The sequence below is a fragment of the Corapipo altera genome, unplaced genomic scaffold (assembly GCF_003945725.1).
Source record: "Corapipo altera isolate COAL_440 unplaced genomic scaffold, ASM394572v1 61411, whole genome shotgun sequence".
In the NCBI taxonomy this organism is placed as follows: domain Eukaryota; kingdom Metazoa; phylum Chordata; class Aves; order Passeriformes; family Pipridae; genus Corapipo; species Corapipo altera.
Window position 1 is genome coordinate 19550209 of NW_020884875.1, and position 21056 is coordinate 19571264.

At 39.3% G+C, this 21056-nt stretch overlaps 1 protein-coding gene across 10 annotated transcripts in view; it reads right to left on the minus strand.

Annotated features, from left to right (window-relative positions):
- Positions 1 to 6060: 6060 nt before the first annotated feature.
- ZDHHC21 (zinc finger DHHC-type containing 21) overlaps positions 6061 to 21056 on the minus strand; it is a 52268-nt gene continuing 37272 nt past the window's right edge. For 7 of the 10 annotated variants that reach the window (XM_027635286.1, XM_027635285.1, XM_027635279.1 and 4 more), the window contains one exon: positions 6061 to 7058. In XM_027635286.1, the coding sequence (XP_027491087.1) occupies positions 6827 to 7058 (232 nt within the window). In that variant the 3' untranslated portion in view covers positions 6061 to 6826. Of the gene's footprint in view, positions 7059 to 10862; positions 10962 to 20358; positions 20826 to 21056 lie in introns of those variants that run through there. The other 3 variants (XM_027635280.1, XM_027635277.1, XM_027635281.1) reach the window with 2 other exon arrangements.

The window sequence follows — 21056 nt, forward strand, 5'->3', positions numbered from 1 at the left end:
ACCTACAGAAGCCTTAAAACTGAGTTATGTCCTCTGGAAAATATAAATTGAATGATTCTTTCAAAATGTGTCTGTAGTGGTGGTGCTGAATAATTGCTATTCATTTTCCTTAGCCTTTCTATTTTTCTTCATTTGGCATTGATAAAGATACAAGTAGGGCTTTTAAAGATTAAAAATAATCAAACCATGACAGCATTTGCCCAAGAAACACCTTTGTTGACTGCCAGAGTGGTGAAAGAAAACTGTCCTCCCTTCACTGGGCATCTTACAACCAGGCACTTCCACCTCAGCATTTTCTTTCTTGTGGGTAGACATACTTCCTTTCCTCTGGAGCTCTAGGGTGCTCAAGAAGGTAGGATACTTCCAGGAATGTGGAGAGCTCCATAGTTAAACCAGAGAGTCTTGGTAAAGAGGACCCAGCAACAGCCAGAGCAGCTTCACTGAAAGTAAAAAAGAAGGCTGACACAGAGACCAACTGGTAGTGTTCTTTCAACACCCTTCCTTTTTCTTCCATCGTAAGTCCCTGCTAGTCTTCCAGGCCTAGCACAGCACATCCTCAGGACAGGTAGAAAGCAGAGGCTGACAGGTGCCACCTGGGGGTAGTCAAGCTGGCTAGAGACTCAGTTACCAGGCTGATGACATTCAGGAACAAAAATAATGCTAACTTATTGGTCATAATCCACTAGCAAAGCAGACACAACAAAACAGTTAAGTGAAAACTGCTGTTTTTAAAAGTCCACAACAGTCAAATTGAGAGGCAAATATGGTGGTTTAATTTGAAAAAATGAATAATGGTATAATTTCAGTATGTCCAAAGAACTGATGCAGCTGGCGTATGTGCTTCTGGGCTACGATACTTGCAAACTAGGCAGGAGACAGCCAGGCAGCCAGTGATGCAGATGCCCAAAACTGAAGTGTTCAATGGTACATTCTAAACTAGCGTGAGAAAATTATTCATTTGCATTACTTCCATTGAAATAATTCATATGCAATAAAGAATCCAATACACAATAAATCAAAATGCTACAGTTCTAACATTATTTTAAATTTATTTTTTTAAAAAGCTTATGAAATCCAGTAGTAACTTTGTTCAAGTCTAAAAAAATCTTCCCCAAAGGAAAATCATTATTCAAAGGTGGAGGTGGAGTTACACCTGCCATTTAAAAAAAATAAATTGTGATATATAAGAATTGTGTGTCTGACACAAGTGTTCTTTATTCACTTAATGCCCTGTTTCATGAGGATGGTAGCCCTTAATGTTCAGTACAGTATAATACTCTATCAATGTCATTTGTGGATTGCATTTCATCCCTATGAGCCATGTGAGAATCATAGAAATTTTAATTGCATCCCCTGAGAATCAGTGTTAAGAGACCCTGGTAATAAATGGATGTCATTATGCTGCCTGTTCACAATCTCCTTAGAAGAAAGGATGGATTCTTTTCACCTTGTCTTTGAAGACGGAGGCCTACTGATAGGCTTTATCAAATACACTGCACTTTTGTAACTGGCCGTGGAACAAGCACTTTGCTTACAGCCCATCTCCAGTTCGGTGGCTGCCAAAACAGCTTTATCTGCCAGGACCAAAACACCTCAGCGGTGCAGTGGAGTGGACAATGCAGAGGACTATAGGGAAATCAGTGCCCTTACCCCAGACTTCACTGCAAATCTGGGCAAAAACAAAAAAACAAACCCACAAACCTGATTGCTCCCCTTTCCTAGGGCACAGTAAGCAATAAATGTTTGGCAGCCAAAGCCATCCCCCAGCAGCAACTCCTTGCCATTTCACTGCATAGCTGTCTTTTTTGCACAACTGTCCCCGAAGATTCTAGTGTCACAATGTGCCCTCACAGCCATGTCAAGGTGGGCAGGGGTAATGGGGATACTGCTGGCCCCTCAAAGCCAGTACCTGCCTCTGGAGCAAGTGTGCCACTTACGCTGTTGAGAAACCATGTATGCCACACATATATCAGTTAACACAACTGCTGCTGTTCTCTCAGCTAGCTCTGTCCCATTTCTTGTACAGCTCTCAATTTCTGATCAGTTCTTGACTTCTCCAGGCTAATTCAGTTTATTACTGGACATATTAAATGCTATACCGAAGCCTAGATATATTTCTTCTATTTAATAAAACTTGGAAACCAAATATCTTTAAAAAAATGTAGGTTGACATATTTTCTTCTTGCCCTGACACATCTCTACTGTATTTTAGCTCCATTTTGCATTCATTTTCACAACTTTAATTGTTGCTGATATATCTGTCTATGCTTAGTTTTAAATGTTGGTTTGACATAAGGGAAGTCTATCTCCAAGACCTTCGGTGCCTTGTCTTCCCTTTTAACTCAGGTGTTCCCTTTGCTTGTAACCAGCCAGAACTGAGAACATTTTGCTCCCAGTGTTGACAGAGTTAAGATCTTTACTACTGATTTTGCAGTTCTGTATGATCTTGCATGTTTGGTGGTTTGTGTGGTGATGCCTAAAAGAAAATTCAGGGAGAAAAAAGTCTGAGGCAAATTAATTTTGGAGGTGAGATAAGGAAAGCGTTTTAATTTTGCGCCTAGGCATAAGATTACAAGACCCACACAACCCCCCGTACAGATGTTACAATTTATAATATTGTCTGTCCAATCCCAGATGTTTCCACCCTGTGGTTTTTGCCCTGATCCACCCTCAATCACGTCCCCTGGGAATTGAGGCTGGAGGTTTTTCGGGCCCCTCTCTTCATCAGTCATCATCTTCAGAGCACAAAGAGTACACGGTCACCCCAACTTTGACTGTACTCTGCAGTTTAGGCCAAAGTACAAGTGTTCTCTAAACAAAACAGTCCTACTTTGACAAGAGACTAAACATTTTCTAATAGAATTCAGGGGTAGAATTGATATGGGGAGCATGGAGTGGGGTAATTGGGTTGAGGAATGTGGGTAGTTACTATGCTAAGGGTAAGGGAATAAAGGCTGCTGCTTCTAAATCTACTTCTACCATATAAGTACTTATAAAGCTTATAAAAATTAGGAAAATCAAAAAACTAGATGGACTTTAAGGCATCAGTGGCAAGGCTCTGGTAGCTGGGTGGCTTCTCTGACAAGCTACTAGAAGCATCCCCTGTGTCCAACAGAGCTAATGCCAATCAACTCCAAGATGGACCCACCACTGGCCAAGGCTGAGGCAATCAGCAATTGTAGCAACACTTCTGTGATAACATATTTAAGAAGAAAAAAAAAATTTGCACAGAAGTAATTGCAGTCAGAGAAGAGAGAAGTGAGAGGAACAGCCCTGCAGACACCAAGGTCAGTAAGAAGGAGGGAGGAAGTGCTCCAGGCACTAGAGCTGAGATTCCCCTGCAGCCTGTGGTGAAGAACATGGATAAGCAGGCTGTCCCCCTGCAGCCCGTGGAGGTTCATGGTCGAGCAGATACCCATCTTCAGCCCATGGAAGAGCCCCATGCAGGAGCAGGGGATGCTCAAAAGATGACTGTGATCCCACAGGAAGCCTGCTTTGTGCAGGATCTCTGGCTTGTGGAGAGAGGAACTCATGCTAGAGAAGATTTGCTGTCATGACTTGTTACCCTATGGGGGACCCACACTGGAGCACACTGTTCCTGAAGGATTCCTGTGGATCCCTGAGGTGGGTAGGACTCATGGTGGGCAAGTTCATGGAGGACTGACGCCTGTGGGAGAGACCCCACCCTGAAACAGGGGAAGGACTTCTCTCCCTGAAGAGGAAGCAGCGGCGGGAGCAACCTGTGAGGAACTGACCATAACTCCCCTTCCCCATCTCCCTGCACTGCTGGTGGGGAGGAGGTAGAAAATCAGCAATAAAATTAAGCCTGAGAAGAAGGGAGGAGTGGGGGGAAGGTGGCTTTGAGATTTGTTTTGCTTCTCACTCTCCTGCTCTGATTGTTAATAAATTCAACTAATTTCCCCAAGTTGGGTCTGTTTTGCCCATGACAGTAACTGTGAGTGATCTCCCCCTGTCCTTATTTCAACTCAGGAGGCTTTCGTTATATTTTCTTTCTCCTGCTCAGGGTTTCTAAGGCCATTCTGCCCAAAGCAAGCAAGTCTGACCCTGAATCTGAAGTCACTACATATGTTGAGTAGTCTGCTTTCCTTCTATCAGCTGGTTAGGCGTGAGGACTACCTACTCTTGGGTAAGGAGACGTGGGAGTTGATTCAGGACTAGCAATTATTGCTCCTTAGCTAAAGAGTGTCTTGGCAGACCATACTCAGGATGGAAAGAAAGTGATGGATGACTGGCTAAGGGACAGGGATTTTCCCATGTGATTGAACACCAGCTCCAGGCCCTGACAGTAAATTCTTTGAGGGCAGAAGGACTGGGCGTGGCAAGCGCCTTGTTTTGAGTGCTGGCCGAAACAAGGCACAGCAGGAGCAGCACAGCTGGAGCAGAAAATATGGCCTCACTGGTTTTACTTGATGAAACAAAATTCCTGAGGAAACATAAGGCAAAGAAAAGGGAAGACACTGTTCCAGCTTGTTTCTTCAAAAAATATTTGTATTTAGTTTATGTATTTCATTTCAATGTTTTTGCTGGAATGACATAAAAGGGCTTTGTTATAAGACATGAGGCACAGATAATGGAGTCTCCTTGGTTTTGGGGGCATCATGTGTCTGTGTTGCTGAGAAGAAGCCAAGTGTATCAGTGTAGCTAATGTCTTATCTCTGAATAAGATTTGTGGTTATCTTCACTCCACGTAGCTGCTTGGGTAATGGTTAATGATTTCTCCATGATGAGCATTTTCATCATCTTTCAAATCCTCCTGCAGTTCACAGTCTGAAAGCCCATTTTCCTTGTAAGGAGAAAACTACAGAGGCAGGGAGAAGCTGTATGCAGTGTTTGGCATTGTGGAAAAATTTATTTGACCCGGTTATATTACACAAGAGAAGTGAGGAAAGGTGGATAATAGGCCAGGATTAGAAGAAAATTTTATTTCCTGTTAACTCCCCAAGACTGATCAATTTTTTTTGACAGCATTCTTCCAGCAAAAGGGATCCTCCTTATTTTGTGTTGATAGTAATCATAATCCCCTCCAGACACTAGGCAAGACTTCTGACTTCACGCAGTACCAGGATGAGTCAGGCCCAGCATCATTCTGTGAGAAATGCTGATGGACTAGCTGGATGAGTTCTGAGCTGTAGGAAGGCAGGAAGCAGGGGAGGCTTTTAAACATTGTTCAGCAGTATGTTCAGTACTGTGAGTCACAGAGGTTGTTCTCATCAGGAACTGATCATATGCCTTCCTTAGCATAACGTTGATTTCTCTTTGGTCCTCCAATGGATCACCACTATGAGTCCTGCATGGGGGGTAAAGAAGTAATCTCTGTAGATTTAAGATGTTGACATAAGACCTGTGATTTCTTAGCAGGTCTTCTTCTGCTGGAGGGTCTGTCCAATTGTTAGAAGGACTGCACCTATCATGATCTTCTATTTAACATTCCCTCCTGCTCAGTTCTGGAAGGTTGGTAGTGTCCTAAGAGAGAGAACTTCAGGTTATTGCTCAGGTTGTAGCCCACAGCAGGCAAGACAGATGGACATGGGTCAATGCAGACATATTTTGCACGGAGTTTTGGTGCCACATCATTGGACCTCCAGCAGATACCTGTCTCATGCCAAAGGGGAGGGTTGACTTCTCCCAACAAAAGCACTAGCTGGACTGAGTAGTTATCAGTAACCCTGTAAGTACAAGCATGTGATTTAGGTACCCATCTGTCACACGAGAAGCGGAAGATTTCCTTGACTCTTAGTGTTTGATTTGTCTGTCAGTGCCTCCGGAAAGCCTTGTGCCCAACCAGTTGGTCAGTGTCATGTTATGGGAACCCCTCAATGAACAGTCCTGCCCAATCAGAGGGCAATTTGACTGACTTACTCAGGGAAATGCAGCAGCATTAGAGAGACCCCTCAGCAGGTCTTCCTACTTTATGACTTCTCAGTGGGTCTTCCACTTTGTTAGTTACCCATTGCCAGTGACTGCCAGAACCCATGAAGGACTCACATAACAGTTTACAGAATAACACTCTTTATTAATATAAAATTGTGACAGGTTAAAGTTCGAGGGTTGCCAGTGATAGTATCTGACTGCAAAAACATATTCAAAGCATACACAGACAAGCTTTAATCCCCAGTAAAGGTATTGAATGTGCATAGAGTATGGTTCTTACCCAATAGGTGTCCCTATGGGGGAGAAGACAGGTTCAGCCTATCGACTGATCCCAGCTGTTACAATGGACTCCTCCCTAACTTTCCCCACATTCTCAACTTACTTTTATGCTGTTGCTTTATATTTAGATGGAGCTTGAGTGACTTGAGTCATAAATACCTTTGTTACTGATTGCTGTAAAATTCTCTTGCTTCATTTTTAAACATAAAGTCAAGAAAATACAGAGCACGTGCCCAGTGTGGGGTGATCATACCTTGGAGGTGGGTAACTTTGGGATGGAGGTGTGCACTAATATCATAATTAAGCTTTAATGAAGTTGATCTGAGCAGACAGATTTCACCACAGTTGTTGGCTCAGCAGCAGGACAACGTCTCCCATCTCCCTTGGGTGACAGGTGCTATGCAGTTTATCATCTGCAAAATACCATTGAGTCTCCCACCCTGCAAGGATTTCTAGAGCCTGGCCACAGTGTTTCCACTGTGCTCCACCCCCTGTTCCATCCCCCTTAGCAGGTGTTTACTGTTGTAAGGGGAGTCACTGTGGAGCTGCCAAGTGCATTTCATCCACAGAGCAGCAGCTGCATTTTATCCTATAATTTCTGTACCATTATAATTTCTGTTAGGATATGAATATAACTTCTGATTTTCCTCTAATTTTACCCCAGACATCGTCCCATACCATCCATATATGCTGAATGCCTGGTACTATTTTGACTTGATAGGAGTTTTGGCCTGCTTTGTTGTTTGTTTGTTTTTTTTTTTTTTATATTCATGTGTTTCTGCATCTTTGTTTTGTCCAGTTTTAACAGATAAAGTTTAGCATTGTGGGCAGACCATGAAGTCCAACAAACTGACAAATCCTCTGCTGTCACATGAGATACCTCACACCTACAGGAAAGAGCAAACATGGTGAATTAGAAGCACAAAGGGAGTTCAGTGGTGCAGCACTAGAAGAAGCTAGCCCAAGTTCCTTCAGTTCATCATCTTTCCATACCCCAGTGAGCACAAAACAGCAAACTATAACAGAGAACAGCAAGCCCTGTGTAAATGGAAAGAAGCGTAAAACTTAGCTCAGTTCATATCTGGGAAAATTATTATTATCTGTCTGAAAATGGTTCAGAGACTCAGGAGTGTCAATTTTTTAAAGCTTGTTCCCAAAAGAAATTCATATAATAATGTAGATCGATTCATCCAAGCAACATAAAATTCTAAGGATGTAATAGGCATATTGAGTTAATCAATTCCAACCACCTAGCCAGCTCCTCTGGCTGATAATAATCAAAACATATTTAGTTCATGGTATAGATTCTTACCTTCAAATGCCCATTGGCTTTTGTGAAATAACTGCACAAGATATTTGGATAGAGACAGCATATCCAGCAAAGAGCTCACTAAACAAGTAGACCCACAGTTGCTGTCCTCCTCACAAGCTAATTTCACAGTGCTTATTTGCCATCCATTTTACATGATAAATAAATACAGCTCATGTTATATAACACTGGTTTTGTACACAACTACCACTGTAATACAATACAGATCTTCATATTCATAAACTTTAGGAATTATAACCAAAAGTGCATTTAAGGTACGTTTGCCAAAACCTTTTCTAGACCTAACACTAATAAGGAACCTCATCAGTACTCTCCTAGATGCAGACATAATATTTTTCTCTCCACCCCCTTTTAAGAAATACATTGTTGTTTACTGCCTGTCTTTTATGAGAAAACAAATTGCTCTTCCATCCATTGACATAACTTTTTTCCTAATTCCTTTATCAGAATCAGCCACAAATTGCTATCAGAAAATTTGCCATTGTTGACTTTATCAAACAAAAGAGATGCAGTTGAGATAACTGTTTCAACTAAATACTATTCTGTATTATCTGCTTTTCAGATTAATTCAAGATCTGCTTGTAAGCATAGTAATATTGTTCAGACTTCTCCAAAACTGCCAAAGTATTCATACTCATCTGTACATACACATTAATTTCAACTGCGAAATAAATTTTTCACAATTTTTTTTCTAAGCAGTTAAAATAGGATATCTAGAGAGTGACACATCTTAGATGTAGCATTAATCTCTGGCTGTTCAATTGCATTTGAGTTCATTTTTCAGAAAACAGCATCCACATTTTAATGAGAAGACTCTTTGAAGTCTAGGGATATCAATTTGGCTGGCTAATACATTCAGAAAAGGAGTAATTTTTGCTTGCCTGACAAAGGCATGCAGGTAAGAAATCTGATCAGTTGGATGTGACTGCGGATGAAGTTCAACAATTCCTTCAGTGCTCCATCTTCTTCTTTTTAGTATCTGCAGCTTTGACAGACTTGAAATGTCTAGTTTTTGAAAAATGAGTTCTGTGTGGAATTTACAGGAAGACTTGGGAAGTGTGCACTGTCTCAGCCAGATGCACCCGTTCATAACTCAGCAATTCCATGGGGAAGCTCCAAGGAATTGTGCTTAACAGAATAAAAACAGCTGAACTGATGACAGAAGAAAGGATAATGAGACCAAATAAGAGATTTTTTTTCACCAAAAATGCTAGTATATAGTGACAAAAACATCATTGCTTTTACTGATAGATAGCTTTCATATATAAACAGTTTCAATGTCTTTCATTGTGGCCTTCTGTTAACATCACAAACCTACACTGCTGCACTAAGAATTGACTTTTATGCCCCACACAACACCACCAGGAACAAACTAATAAACAGACAGGGAGTATCAGTGATGGTGAAGATAAAGGCTTACTGAAACAACACAAGCATGGTTTCAGACCTTTTGAAAATAATTGCTTTTGGCAACTTGAGGTCTGTGGGCTGGCAAAATGTCATTTTAGTACCACTATGCCAACAGAAGAGCTTGTGTCCCTAAACTGAGATTTCAAAAAACACTGAACAGAAAGTCACTTTGAGTGAGAAAATGAAGATAAATGGCATTGATTCAAAAATATGAAAAACACTCTGTTGAAAAGTTCTTCAAACCCAAACACTTTCTTGTAAAAAAGCCCAATTTAAGCTGCCATTTTGTAATGAAATAGTTCAATTGTATATACTTCAAAACTTGAGCTGATCAGGATAAAATGTGATGTTTGCAATTATACTGATTTCACTGAACAGTCATAAATCAGGTCCTGAAAAATTACTTACTCAGTTCAGTGTGTGCATCTCCTCCTATTCACTTGCTGAGGTCCAGTCATACATTTACCCCAGAGAACTGCAAGTAAAGCTGTGTTTATGCAGCAGGTACTCAGACACAATGCTGCTGAGACACCTGATTAGTTTCCAGTTCTCATTGAAAAGGCGTAAGATGCTCACACGTTCACAATCCTTCCCCTTTATCTTTTTCTGAGAAGCTATACAGGTTGTTAAGTTGATCCTGTAGGAATTTGGCATTTAGGTGCTCAGTAGAACATCAGCAAAAACGTGTTAGGATTTTATAGTTTAGACTTTATGTGAATCTTTCCACAAAACAAGTCTTTTAGCAGGGATTGTACAATCCTTCAGTTATCAGTTCTTGCTTGTCTTTTGGTATGGGTCAAGCCACTGTTTAACTGGAAGATGACAAAAAGTGGAGTGCTTGAGTTCCACCTGACATCATGCATTTGTTTCAAGTGACAACACTTGAGGCTTTCGACTTGAAAGAAGCTTACAGAGTCTGTCAGAGAAAAGAGAAACTCATGTTCAGGTATCTCACCTGGGGAAGCAGGCCAGCACCCAAGCTTCTTACAGGTAAAATAATTTCTAACTGCTTCCTCTGTTTTGGTAACAAAAATTTTTATTTCCCTGACTTTACAAGGCCCTTCTCTCCCATTCACAAGGAGATGCCTCTGAGGCATGGAGGATGGTGCTAGATCTCTCTGTTCATACAAAAAGCAAGCAAGAAAGAAGGGCCACAGAGACACACAGTAGCCCCACCTCTGCCTGGTGTGCTGTGGCTGCAGTGCTGTAGCTTCATCTACCTGAAAACTACACTGGGTTAAAAATCTATGCTTTATTCCTCAAACAAAGTTCCTGACTCTTCAAGATGCAGGAAAAAAAACAAAAACAAAAACAAAAACAAACCCCCAAAAAACCACACCATAACCAAAACAAAGCAAACAACAAAACCCAAAAAACACCCAAACAAAACAGAAAAAAAAGCCCCAAACCAAAACCAAATCCAACACCAAAAAAACCCCCAAACCAATACACTTGGACCAGTGGAAAAGGCATTTGCCTCTCTCAGAATACTGAGTTATAAGGATATGAGATTATTTTACTAGTCTAAGAAAAAAATAATCTCTTGGCTGATTTGTTCTGTGAGTATTAAAGCAGAAGAACAAGGAAACCATATCCTGATTTTTCAGTGCCAAGATTAAGAACACTTGACATAAAGCTGAACAGCTGATGATGCTGAAGATGTTGTACTACTGTTGAGTGAAAAAACTTACAATTAAAATTTCCTGTCTCGGATGTTAGTAACAAATAACCAGAATTTTCCCCCATCCATACACATGCTGCATGTATGGGGTTTTCTAGAAATATGCTCTGAATGTGCAACTGTGTAGAAAAGAGCCAAATTGGATGCAGAAAAGTATTTTCAATTTCTCTACAAGTAGTTTCTATAATAAAGGCATATGCATAAAACTTCAACATTTGAAAACAAAATAAATTTACCTCAACGTGATCACCTATGGCATACTCATCTGTTATCCTTTCATCCAAATTCAAAGGTAGAAAACTAAATGCAGCTTCTTATATGATCTTTCTCCTTGGTCATTGGTGTATCCAAAAGGTTTATCAGGATGAGCTGAAAAACACGTACTTCAAATTCCAATCACCTATGCACTGCTGGATGTTAGGAAACCCAAATTCCATATCTGACCTGTGGGATACGGCTGCTTCTTCTGAATTGGATTATCCAGGTTTCTGTGACCTGGATAATACACCTTTGGCCCTGCAGATTTACACAACCTCCACTTCAGAAACCCAGGTGTCTTTGCCAAAAGAACCAGAGGTCACACAGAGAACTCAGATCTTCTGAGTCCCAGACCTGCAGTCTAACCCAGTGAGTTAGCATCCATTAGCTATCAAAAAAAAATATCAAATTCCACCTTTATAGGGCTCAAATTACTGCATTGTCTGCACTTACCCTTCTTACACTTTATATTTACAAAAAAAGAAGAGCTCATCACCCACATGGCAGCCAACAGACTGCAGATTTTGAGGGATTTTGGCCACAGCTACAGAAAAGTCCTAGCTCCATCATATAAAAGTGAGGTTGTGAAGTATATCCTAACCAGCAAGATCACATCGTATTTGGGAATAAATGGCTACTCAGGCTTGATAGCGTTGTTATTCCTCAGCAGTTCTGAATTCTATTCACATCCAATTAATTTTATGTTCATCTCTGTGCCACTGAAATGCAGTTTTATGGCTTACTGCATACAAAGCTGCATGTGCTATTAGTTCTTAAACTAATCCTTTGGCGAAGAGAATGTTTTTGAAATGGGAAGTCTAATGAGAAAAATATTGTGAAACTAGAGGACATAAAAAGAGTGTGCTGTAACTGATACAAATTCTGACCTGGGGTTTTTTTTATCAGTTTAGCTTAGCTGTATTTTACTCAGACTGTCTGCCATCCTTCCTCAAGCCTGTTTACTCAGCTGGATGTCTACAGGGTCCAATTTTCCCTCTAACTGCCCTTCCACACTAGTATAATTGCAGCTCATACGGGTAATTGGTCTGCCTACAGGAGTGTCTGCATGCATTTGTTCATCTGTACTATCTAGCTGCCTCTTAAAATGTATTTGTAGACTCAAAGTACTGTTTCATTCAGTTTATATAATGATAAAACACATCAAGAAACACTTCCAGGAGCTTTAGGCACTCAAAATACTGAAGTGTACATATTAAAATTACTTTCATGGGCAAGTGGGAATACATCTCTGTTTCCACATATCAGAAAGATGGCATGCACTCTCACAAGTCAGTTGTGTCTAATTACTAAGTATCTAAATACTAAACTAAATAAATGTCATAGCAGAGATAACCTGATTTGAAATTATTATATGGGGAAAAGAGGCCCATTGAAATTTCAGACATGAGAAACTGAAGTTATTGCAGAAGGTAAAAACAGCCTTTTCTGGAATACACACAGAACAAAGAATTTTAAAGGCCCGTTTCATGCTATTGTGGAAGGATCAGTATGGAAGTGATTTTTATTATTGTTATTTGAAGAATCTGGTTCTTGGGTTGGAACAGAAGACACAATGTCTGGGGCCACAAACCATCATAATTTAGTTTTTGTGACCCTACTCATGAAGTGACAGAGTTCAGGTATTTAAATCATTTCCTTGCAGGCACAATCACTGTTTTTTCTTTGGTTCACTAGTCTTGCAGTGAATCTTCCCAGGTGTCTAGGATCTTCCCCTTAGTTCTTCTAAAGCTGAGATTACTGCTCACACCATACTGAGCAGCTTTTATTTCCCTCTAATACTTTTTTCTGGGGCCACTATTGCACTTCTTTTTGCATGTTTAAAGCCAGTATCCCATTTGAAATACACAAAATGTTTGAAACTTCTCTGCATCAAAATCTGACATAAATTCACATGTACACAAACAGGAGACCTGCTGGTTCAGATTCACTTAGCTCTCTCAAAAGCTGTTCCAAAGCTGAACTATCTAATACATTGTATAAAAAAATTTACAAAAAAAGGTAAAGACTAAAAGACCCAAACAATTCTGCTTTTGTAATTTGAAAAATGGCAATTTATAAAACTTTTAGTTTATACCTACATCAGAGGTTCCTACTGTGGTTGGAGTTACAGACAACTGTGATTAAGTAGACTGTAATAGTAACCAATACTATAACTAGTGTTGTTACACCAACACTATTTGGTATACTAATCTCAGTGGAGAAAGTTTCCAATGCTTCCACCAACATTCAGCTCTTTTCTTAAAAGCAAACAACAGAGCTCAGATAATAAGTACTTCATTAACTATTCAGTAATTTTTCCCAGTTCAGTTTTTCAAAACAATCATTTGGGATTATAGCCTATATCTCTTGTAACAAAAACAAATATTCAGCAAGGAGAGTAATTTATAATAGAATTAGGAAAATGTAAAAACAGGCTGGAAAAATATTAGCCAACTATTTACACAACTTTAAACCAATATAAATGAAATCCAGAGGAGAAAAAGAAACTTTTATTTTTTTTTATTTAAAAATAAGATTTCCAAAAAATACGAGATGAAAGAATTCTCAGTAGGAATGAAAAAATAATCTATAACTTAAATAAATTTTAAAAAACCCACAGAAATATTACATTAATGAAATTGTAAACAAAGATGAATAAAAACCAATACACTGCTTATCAGCTGGATATACTGTTACACTTTCAGATTTAATGAAAAGTATACCAGAGTAAGCTTCCCTGTTTTGATATTATTCAACCATTCACCTCATACATTACCCATTCAGATATAAGCACTGTTAGACCTTGTAATTTTCAACAACTCCAGTATGAACATTATTCAGCATTATTTGAAAACAGTCAAGATCAAACTAACAACAAATTAGTAAAACTCAATCACATGCCCATGTCAGAGCTACAAAATTCAGAATGCTAATTTACAAAAATCAGTATTATTTTGCTATTTGTTAAGTAGATAGAGTGATAATTTTCTATCTATAGGCTACACTGTGATCTACAGATATCAGTCTTGGGAATGTGAAAAGAAATACTTACCCAGAAATGCACATAAATTTTAAGTTTCCTATTTTCTAACTGGAAAAGCACATGTTCTACTGTAAATATAAGCTATTCTTACAGTTATACAGGTGATACTTAGATGGCCCTTGCTGCAACAACTGGTTTTAATCGCTCCACACCATAGTCTGGACAAGACATGAGATGCCACTGCACAATTTCAGCAAAACTAAGTCCACGTCTAATGCAGTCCACAGATACAATTATTTCTCTTGAATTTTAAAAGCTCAGTGGCTGAGAAAGTGGTACAAAAATCTTTTGAAGAACACTTTCTCAAGCATCCAGTCATGCAGCATGTCACCTAAGTATGGACACTGTATTTAGGGGTACCTACTCTTCCCAAAAGCAATTCCTAGCATTATTCACCATCACACAGACAGTTTTGAGGTCCTAATACTTTGCCTAATTTAGAATTAGATTCAAATTATTAGCAGGGTAAAATCACCTCCCTCAGCCTGCTGGCCACACTTCTTTTGATGTAGCCCAGGATGAAGCTGGTTTCCTGGGCTGCAAGTGCACGTTTATCAGGTCATTTTGAGCTTCTCATCAACCAAACATGATAATGTGAATCCTGAATTATCCTGAATTCTTCTAAATGTGAATGACAATGTGGTTTGTCATTATGTGCTGGTTTTGGCCAGGGTAGGGTTAGTGGTCTTCAGAGTAGCTAATAGGGGGCTGTGTTTTGGATTTGTGCTGAAAACAGTGTTGATAACAAAGGGATGTGTTCCTTACTGCTAAGCAGCACTTAGCATCAAGGCCTCTTCTGCTCCTTACACAACCCCACCATTGAGGAGGCTGTGGGGACACAAGGAGTTGGGAGGGGACATGGCTGAGACAGCTGACCCCAACTGATCCCAGAGATATTCCATACCACATGGTGTCATGCTCAGCATACAGAGCAGGGGCAAGGAGGAAGGCGTTTGCCTTCCCAAGTCACTGTCATGCGTGCTGGAGCCCTGCTTTCTGGGGATGGCTGAACACCTGCCTGCCATGGAAAGTGGTGAATTAATTCCTTGTTTTGCTTTGCTTGTATACACAGTTTTTGCTTTATCCATCAAACCTTCTGATTGTCCTTACCTCGATCCATGAGTTTTCTCACTTTTGCAATTCTCTCCCTCATCCTGTTTGGGGGGAAGTGAGTGGGCAGCTAAATGGTGCTTAGCTGCTGGCTGGGGTTAAGCCATGACACATGACATCCACTCGGTGTTTTATAAACCATGTGTTCATACAATAATGAATCAAAATAAACTAACAGGAATATCCGAAGAACAGCTCAAAACATATTTTAAAGCAGTTATGTAAATTAATAAAGACTGAGGCATAGGAGATTCGATTTATTCTTAAAATTCCAAGTATATGAGAATTCAAGACTCACAACTGGACCAGCTTTAAAAAGCTGTTTTTTGGCACAAGAGCCATGCACCTCCTGCTGCTAAATGTACCTGTGGCAGCACTGCAACGCTGCATGTATTGGCTTAGATTAGGAGATACTGACTCAGGCAATAAAAAGGTAATAACAACTTGAATTTTACACAAAATAATGCTGAAGGTTACCAAAAGCTCAAGCTGTGCTTTATTACAGGAAAAAAAAAAAAGGCAGTACTTTTTCAAAACCAATTAAAAGGTGTGACAACTTCCCTCTCCATATTTTAGTGTAAACAATCCATAAAAATTATCAGATCTCTTAACAACTGATGATTTGCTCTCAACTCAAACCCAAATAGAACCAGGGATTTGGAATATCAATGTTATTTTTTTTTTATTAAATCAAACCAATACTCCATATCTCAACACCTTCCTAGGCTATACTATGTCATTGTCAATTCTGGCCAAGATGATACAAACATAACTGCAGGTAGAACTATGCTGTGCTGCTGTATGCTCAGTGAAAAGAGAGGAAAAGAGCCATCAAAATTGGAAGCGAGAAGAGAAATGAAAAGAAGCCATTTTAGGTAGTAACTTTTAGGTAGAAAATGAATAACAACAAGAGTGATTTTGTCTGGGTAAATGAGACTCAAATACAACCAAGAAAGTTCTGATGTCTTACAGAAGTCGTAAGTGTAAATTACTCAAAAGTAGAATTCCTTCCCAGGACAAAGAAATGCTTCTTGAAAACATTCTAATTTGCACTATCTTGAACCTTCCTACCACATATATGTGTTATGGAAACACTGAGTGTCAAATAGCAAATACTTTGGACAAAGGGTCTGGAACTGAATGAGAAGTGACTATCACCTGATTTGTTGTGAGACACTACCAACAGGTTCAGCCTCTGAGCCACTGACAGAAGTTATTTTTAAACCTAATTCCTTCCCTGTGAAACACAAAAATACATCATGTCATTAATGGCAAGCATCAACTACTGAGCAGGAAAATTAAGCCAAACTTGAGCCTTAAGTCATCTGGTTAAAACAAAGTGCAAAGTTTCTGGAGGTCTGGGACCTCTAATTTCAAAGGCCCTTCAAGGATTCACACTAGTTAGCACAGCAGAAAATCTAAGCACAAGATCTATGGGCCCTCAAGGAATAACCTCAAGTAAGTATCTACCCTCTTACCTGATGACTAACCTGATGCAGCTGAAAGGCAGTAAGCTGAGGTCTACCAGGACTTCAAGAAGCACACCATGTGCTCACTACTCATTCAGCCTAGGTAAGAGCTAACAGACAGCTACACAATGGCTATCAAGTATGACTAACAGTGATTTATACTGGGGGCAATAAAGAAAAATCCTTTCAGAGGGAAATGGTCTGACTGAGAAGGGACAGGCCCTGAGAAATGCGTACACTGGGCTTGCACTATGTATATACAAACCTGTTTAGGATTATTTTTATCAGCAGTGGTGGGCAGGTAAAATGCTCAGTCGGATCACTTAATTAGATTCAAACCTTGCTCTAGAGACTTTAATGCTATATATGAGATTTTTTCAGTTAAACTAAAACTAGCTGTTTCCTGAAGTGCAAAAACCAGAACAGTACCCTTGTCTTCTGACAGTTAACTTTCAGTCAGTTACAAGACTATGAATGAAAGTGATTTTTTATACACAATGCTGAAAAAAATAATTTTTGTGCTTGTACTTCAGAAGTACAAGAGAGAATGAGAAGTACTAGGTGGCACTAGTTAAGATCTGCATTGTTTTATGCAGCTCTTATTCAGAAAGGGCACTTAGCATCCTCAAATGTATGACAGAAACTCTGCTCTTTGCAATGACTTCAACTGGTAAACTTTGATATCAAATCAAAACAACACTTTTGGCCCATCTCAATTTTCTCTGTGCTTTTATGAATCTTCTGGTCATGTCTGCCCCCTCTAGATGCATAAGAAGGAGTAAGCTGCCTAGTTTAAACTCCATCCTAAAAATTGGTGCTTAGTTCCTTCTCCTCAGGACAGAAAACGACTGTGTATCTGAACTACGCTAGCAGCTGTGAGATGGAACCTCTACTTCAAAGCAGTACATCTGAGCACAGGTTCATAAACATTATTTAATGCATTATCTTTTATTATAGATTTTTCAAATGAAATCTGAAATCCCTGATATTACGAGAAGATAGGTAGGTAGCATTTTTTGGTCCTACCACGAGCTACCCCACACAGCAAATAAACTAGCTGCTCTCAAATGTTTCCAGGGGCTTTTTAATTTGTTCTTTAACTTCTCTTTGTGCCTCTCAGGAAATCAAACATTGCCAACTCAGAAGCTAATATCCACTGTGCTCAATGAAGCATGTGTCGTTCTGATATTATATTAGGATGAAATTCAGTAACATTGTCCATACGTTTTTTTAAATGCCTAACAAAGACAAACACTAATCAGTACTAAGAATGCAGTTTCTACTAAAACAAAAAATCATAAAGGAGACCTGGAGGGAAAGAAGAGGGATTTCAAAGGAAAGGTTCAATGGATTCAAGAATTTCAAATCAGATCATAAAAGCCCACCTGATCTTTTTCTCATGGAACAACTCTTTCTGAGAATCAGTTTCAGAAACATTACTCTGATAAACTAATAAGATGATATGGTCATTCAGTTAAACGTAAAAAAAAAAAAAAAAAAAAAATTATTCATTTTACCCTCTTAGAGGCCTCTCATTCAAAGAATACAGTTCAGTACCTCCTAAAACATGGAAGATTCTCCAAATTCTCCCTTCTGTTCTCTAAATACCTAGAAAAGGGGCAGAAATGACCTAGCAGCCTTAATCATATTACATATTGATTCCTAATGTTGTGATGGATGGGAGGCTAAGAAAAAGCAGATTTACAAAAAAAAAAAAAAAGAAAACTTCCAATACAGAAACATTTGAGACGTCGCGAATCTGCGAAAACAACACTTTCGTTCGAGAATTTCGTTTGGGGAATCGGGCAAGGTTTTCATGGCCAGGGCTCTGCTCGGCTCCCGGGGAGCGGCCCCTCGCCCCTCGCGGGCCGCGCATCGCCGCTGTCGCGACGGGCAACTGGCGACAGGGGGCGCGTGCTCGTGCCCGGCCGCTGGGACACGGGCTGCTCCCGGATCCTCCATCCCCACGGAGCCCGCGGAACTGCACTGCCCCGCGGCTCGGCTGCGCACCGGGCACACAGACGAAGCGCTCTGTTTGCCACCGAGGCTCCCGCCGTCGGGCGCGCTCTGCGCCACAGGTTTGGTGCTCCAGGCACTGTTTCGGTAATACAGTAACACCAGGAAACAATTATATGCCCCCTCACGGTAAATGTAAAAAAAAAAAAACAAACTAGTTAAATTCGTGATCCTCTTTCAGAATAAGGTTCAGAACAGTAAAATCTCCTAACTACGATAACTGATTAGCACGAAAAAATCTTCTAAAAAGCTTCTGTGTTTCACTCATGGAATATTTAAATATTGGCACGGAAAATGAAACTGCTATTATTCCCCTGTATATGCTAGAGACTATAATAGTGGCATTCCTTTAAAAAAGAGAAAAAAAAAGGGGGGGGGGGGGGGGAAGAGAATACAGCCATGACTTTGTTATGACTATCCACATTCTTTTTAATTTCCAGCACTGTCCCAGTTTTTTGTTTAAATATTGCGGCCAATACCACCTTAAGGAAAGTCTAGGCTCACTAAAACTGGCATGAAAAAATGGTTGAATATTAGGCTTGAAATTTATAACAATAAAACAATCCACCTATTTTTAAAAAGAGAGGAAAAGTAAAGTTGGATCAAATGTTAGAAGTTTACAAAAGTTTAAAATTCAAGTGATTTTTAAGATGCACCCTTTGGAACTGTCAGTGGATCATCAAAATCTGTTAATTCAATAAAGGGACCTCTAACATTGATAGAAACTGCATTACAAACGAATCTTTTAAAATCTGTTACAAACATCACTCGTGACAAGTCTTGCCCTTCATTTTTGGATGAACTGTTCACAAATAAAGTATTACTTCCTACACAACCTACATATATTAAATCCTGATTTTGTATCTTTTATTGTGTCCAGTTGCATGGCTGCCATTTAAGGTGGAACCTAGTCCTGTTAGACTACGCAAAAAACATCATAAGCAGCATAATTAAAACCACTGAATTTCTAGAAGAAATTCACAGTACTTTCCACAATCATCTCATGCTGATATTTGTACAGATACAGAGGGCTAAAATAAGTACATAATTTTTCTAGATACAGAAAGGTCGAACCAGTACTTTGGAAATTGTTGTCATTTTACCAGATATGAAAGATGCTTTCTTTGGTTAACTACTTCCATACTTATAGGAACAACAAGTTATCTACATCAACACAATACCCTATTAAATGAGTTAATATATTTCACTGAACACATTAGTAACAAATCTATATTTATGTATAAATATTTTAAATATTTGTATTTCCAATATACAAACACTCAGACTTCCAGCTAATCATGACTAAAGAAAATACAAAATTTGTAACTTTATTGACAATATACTCTTTTTTTATGGTACATTATGCTAACTAACTACATCTGCATTTTTAAAAAGTAAGCATTCCAGTATTTGCACTATGCAATTTCTTTGTTGAATTATTGCAAGGAAATCCTCAGGATATAGGGAAAACACGCTTCCCATTTGGACAGTTTACCCTGGAATATTTAATCCCGCTTGCTGACATAGAGACATGAATAATTTTCACTAAGATCATATCTAGGCTGAAAGATAACTGTAAGATGTAAGACTTCTCTATATAAACATACACATTTATGTGTATTTATAAAAAACCTCTCTGAGAAAGGTTTAGGAAGTAGTCTGCCTCAGTTTTAAATGTTGCCTTTTATAGTGTGGTGCTGCAGGATTAATATTGCATATCATAAATAACTGGAAGTATCAGTTCAAAGGATGTAGAAAAAAAAAGACATTATCTAGACAGACCTGATGTTAAAAACACTAAAAAAAATTCAGGGCAGAATAAGATACTTGGAGAGAAATTTAACCATAAACGTAAACTTCAGTGCTTCCTACAAAAAAAAAAAAAAAGAAAAAAAAAAAAAAGAGCCAGTATCAAACAAATAGAGGAAGCGTGCATTTAAGTAATTTGCTTTTGGTATTAATCTCAAAACCAAAAGAAATCTCTTTGGAAAGCTAATCTGAAATTAAATATGCATAAAGTTAAACAATCACTTTGCATTAATCTCAGAACAGAATCAACACCACAACTAAAATAATGCCTGGGGCACATTGTGATGCCTACAACTGGATTTTAATTGACTTGAAGACTGTCATAGTCCTATTATCATAAAACCTGTAACGCACTTCCAGCATGGAGGACCCATCTGTGCCCACTATCCATCTGTTTAGACATGATTGGCAAAGTGGTAGGGAACTCGCAGTGGTTGCCTCTGCCTGAAAGGAATAAACCACAGGATCTTCCAGTGAGTGCCAAAAACTTCTGAGAAGGTCTGCTGCCATGGCTTTCGGGGCCTCGATCTACAGAAGACAGCATTATTAGTGAAAGACAGCATGCCCACGGTGCACTTCAGTCAGCTAGAACAATGTAGGTTGCCTGGGCATCCATTTCTGGACTCTGATGAATTGTGTCTCAGCGTCACAAATACAACTTTCATTACAGCACACAGCTGAGACTTAACTTTGGAGAACAGAAACTATCTGGGTCATCAATGAAACAAAAGCAACTTTTGAAGCAGAGGAGCCCTCAGA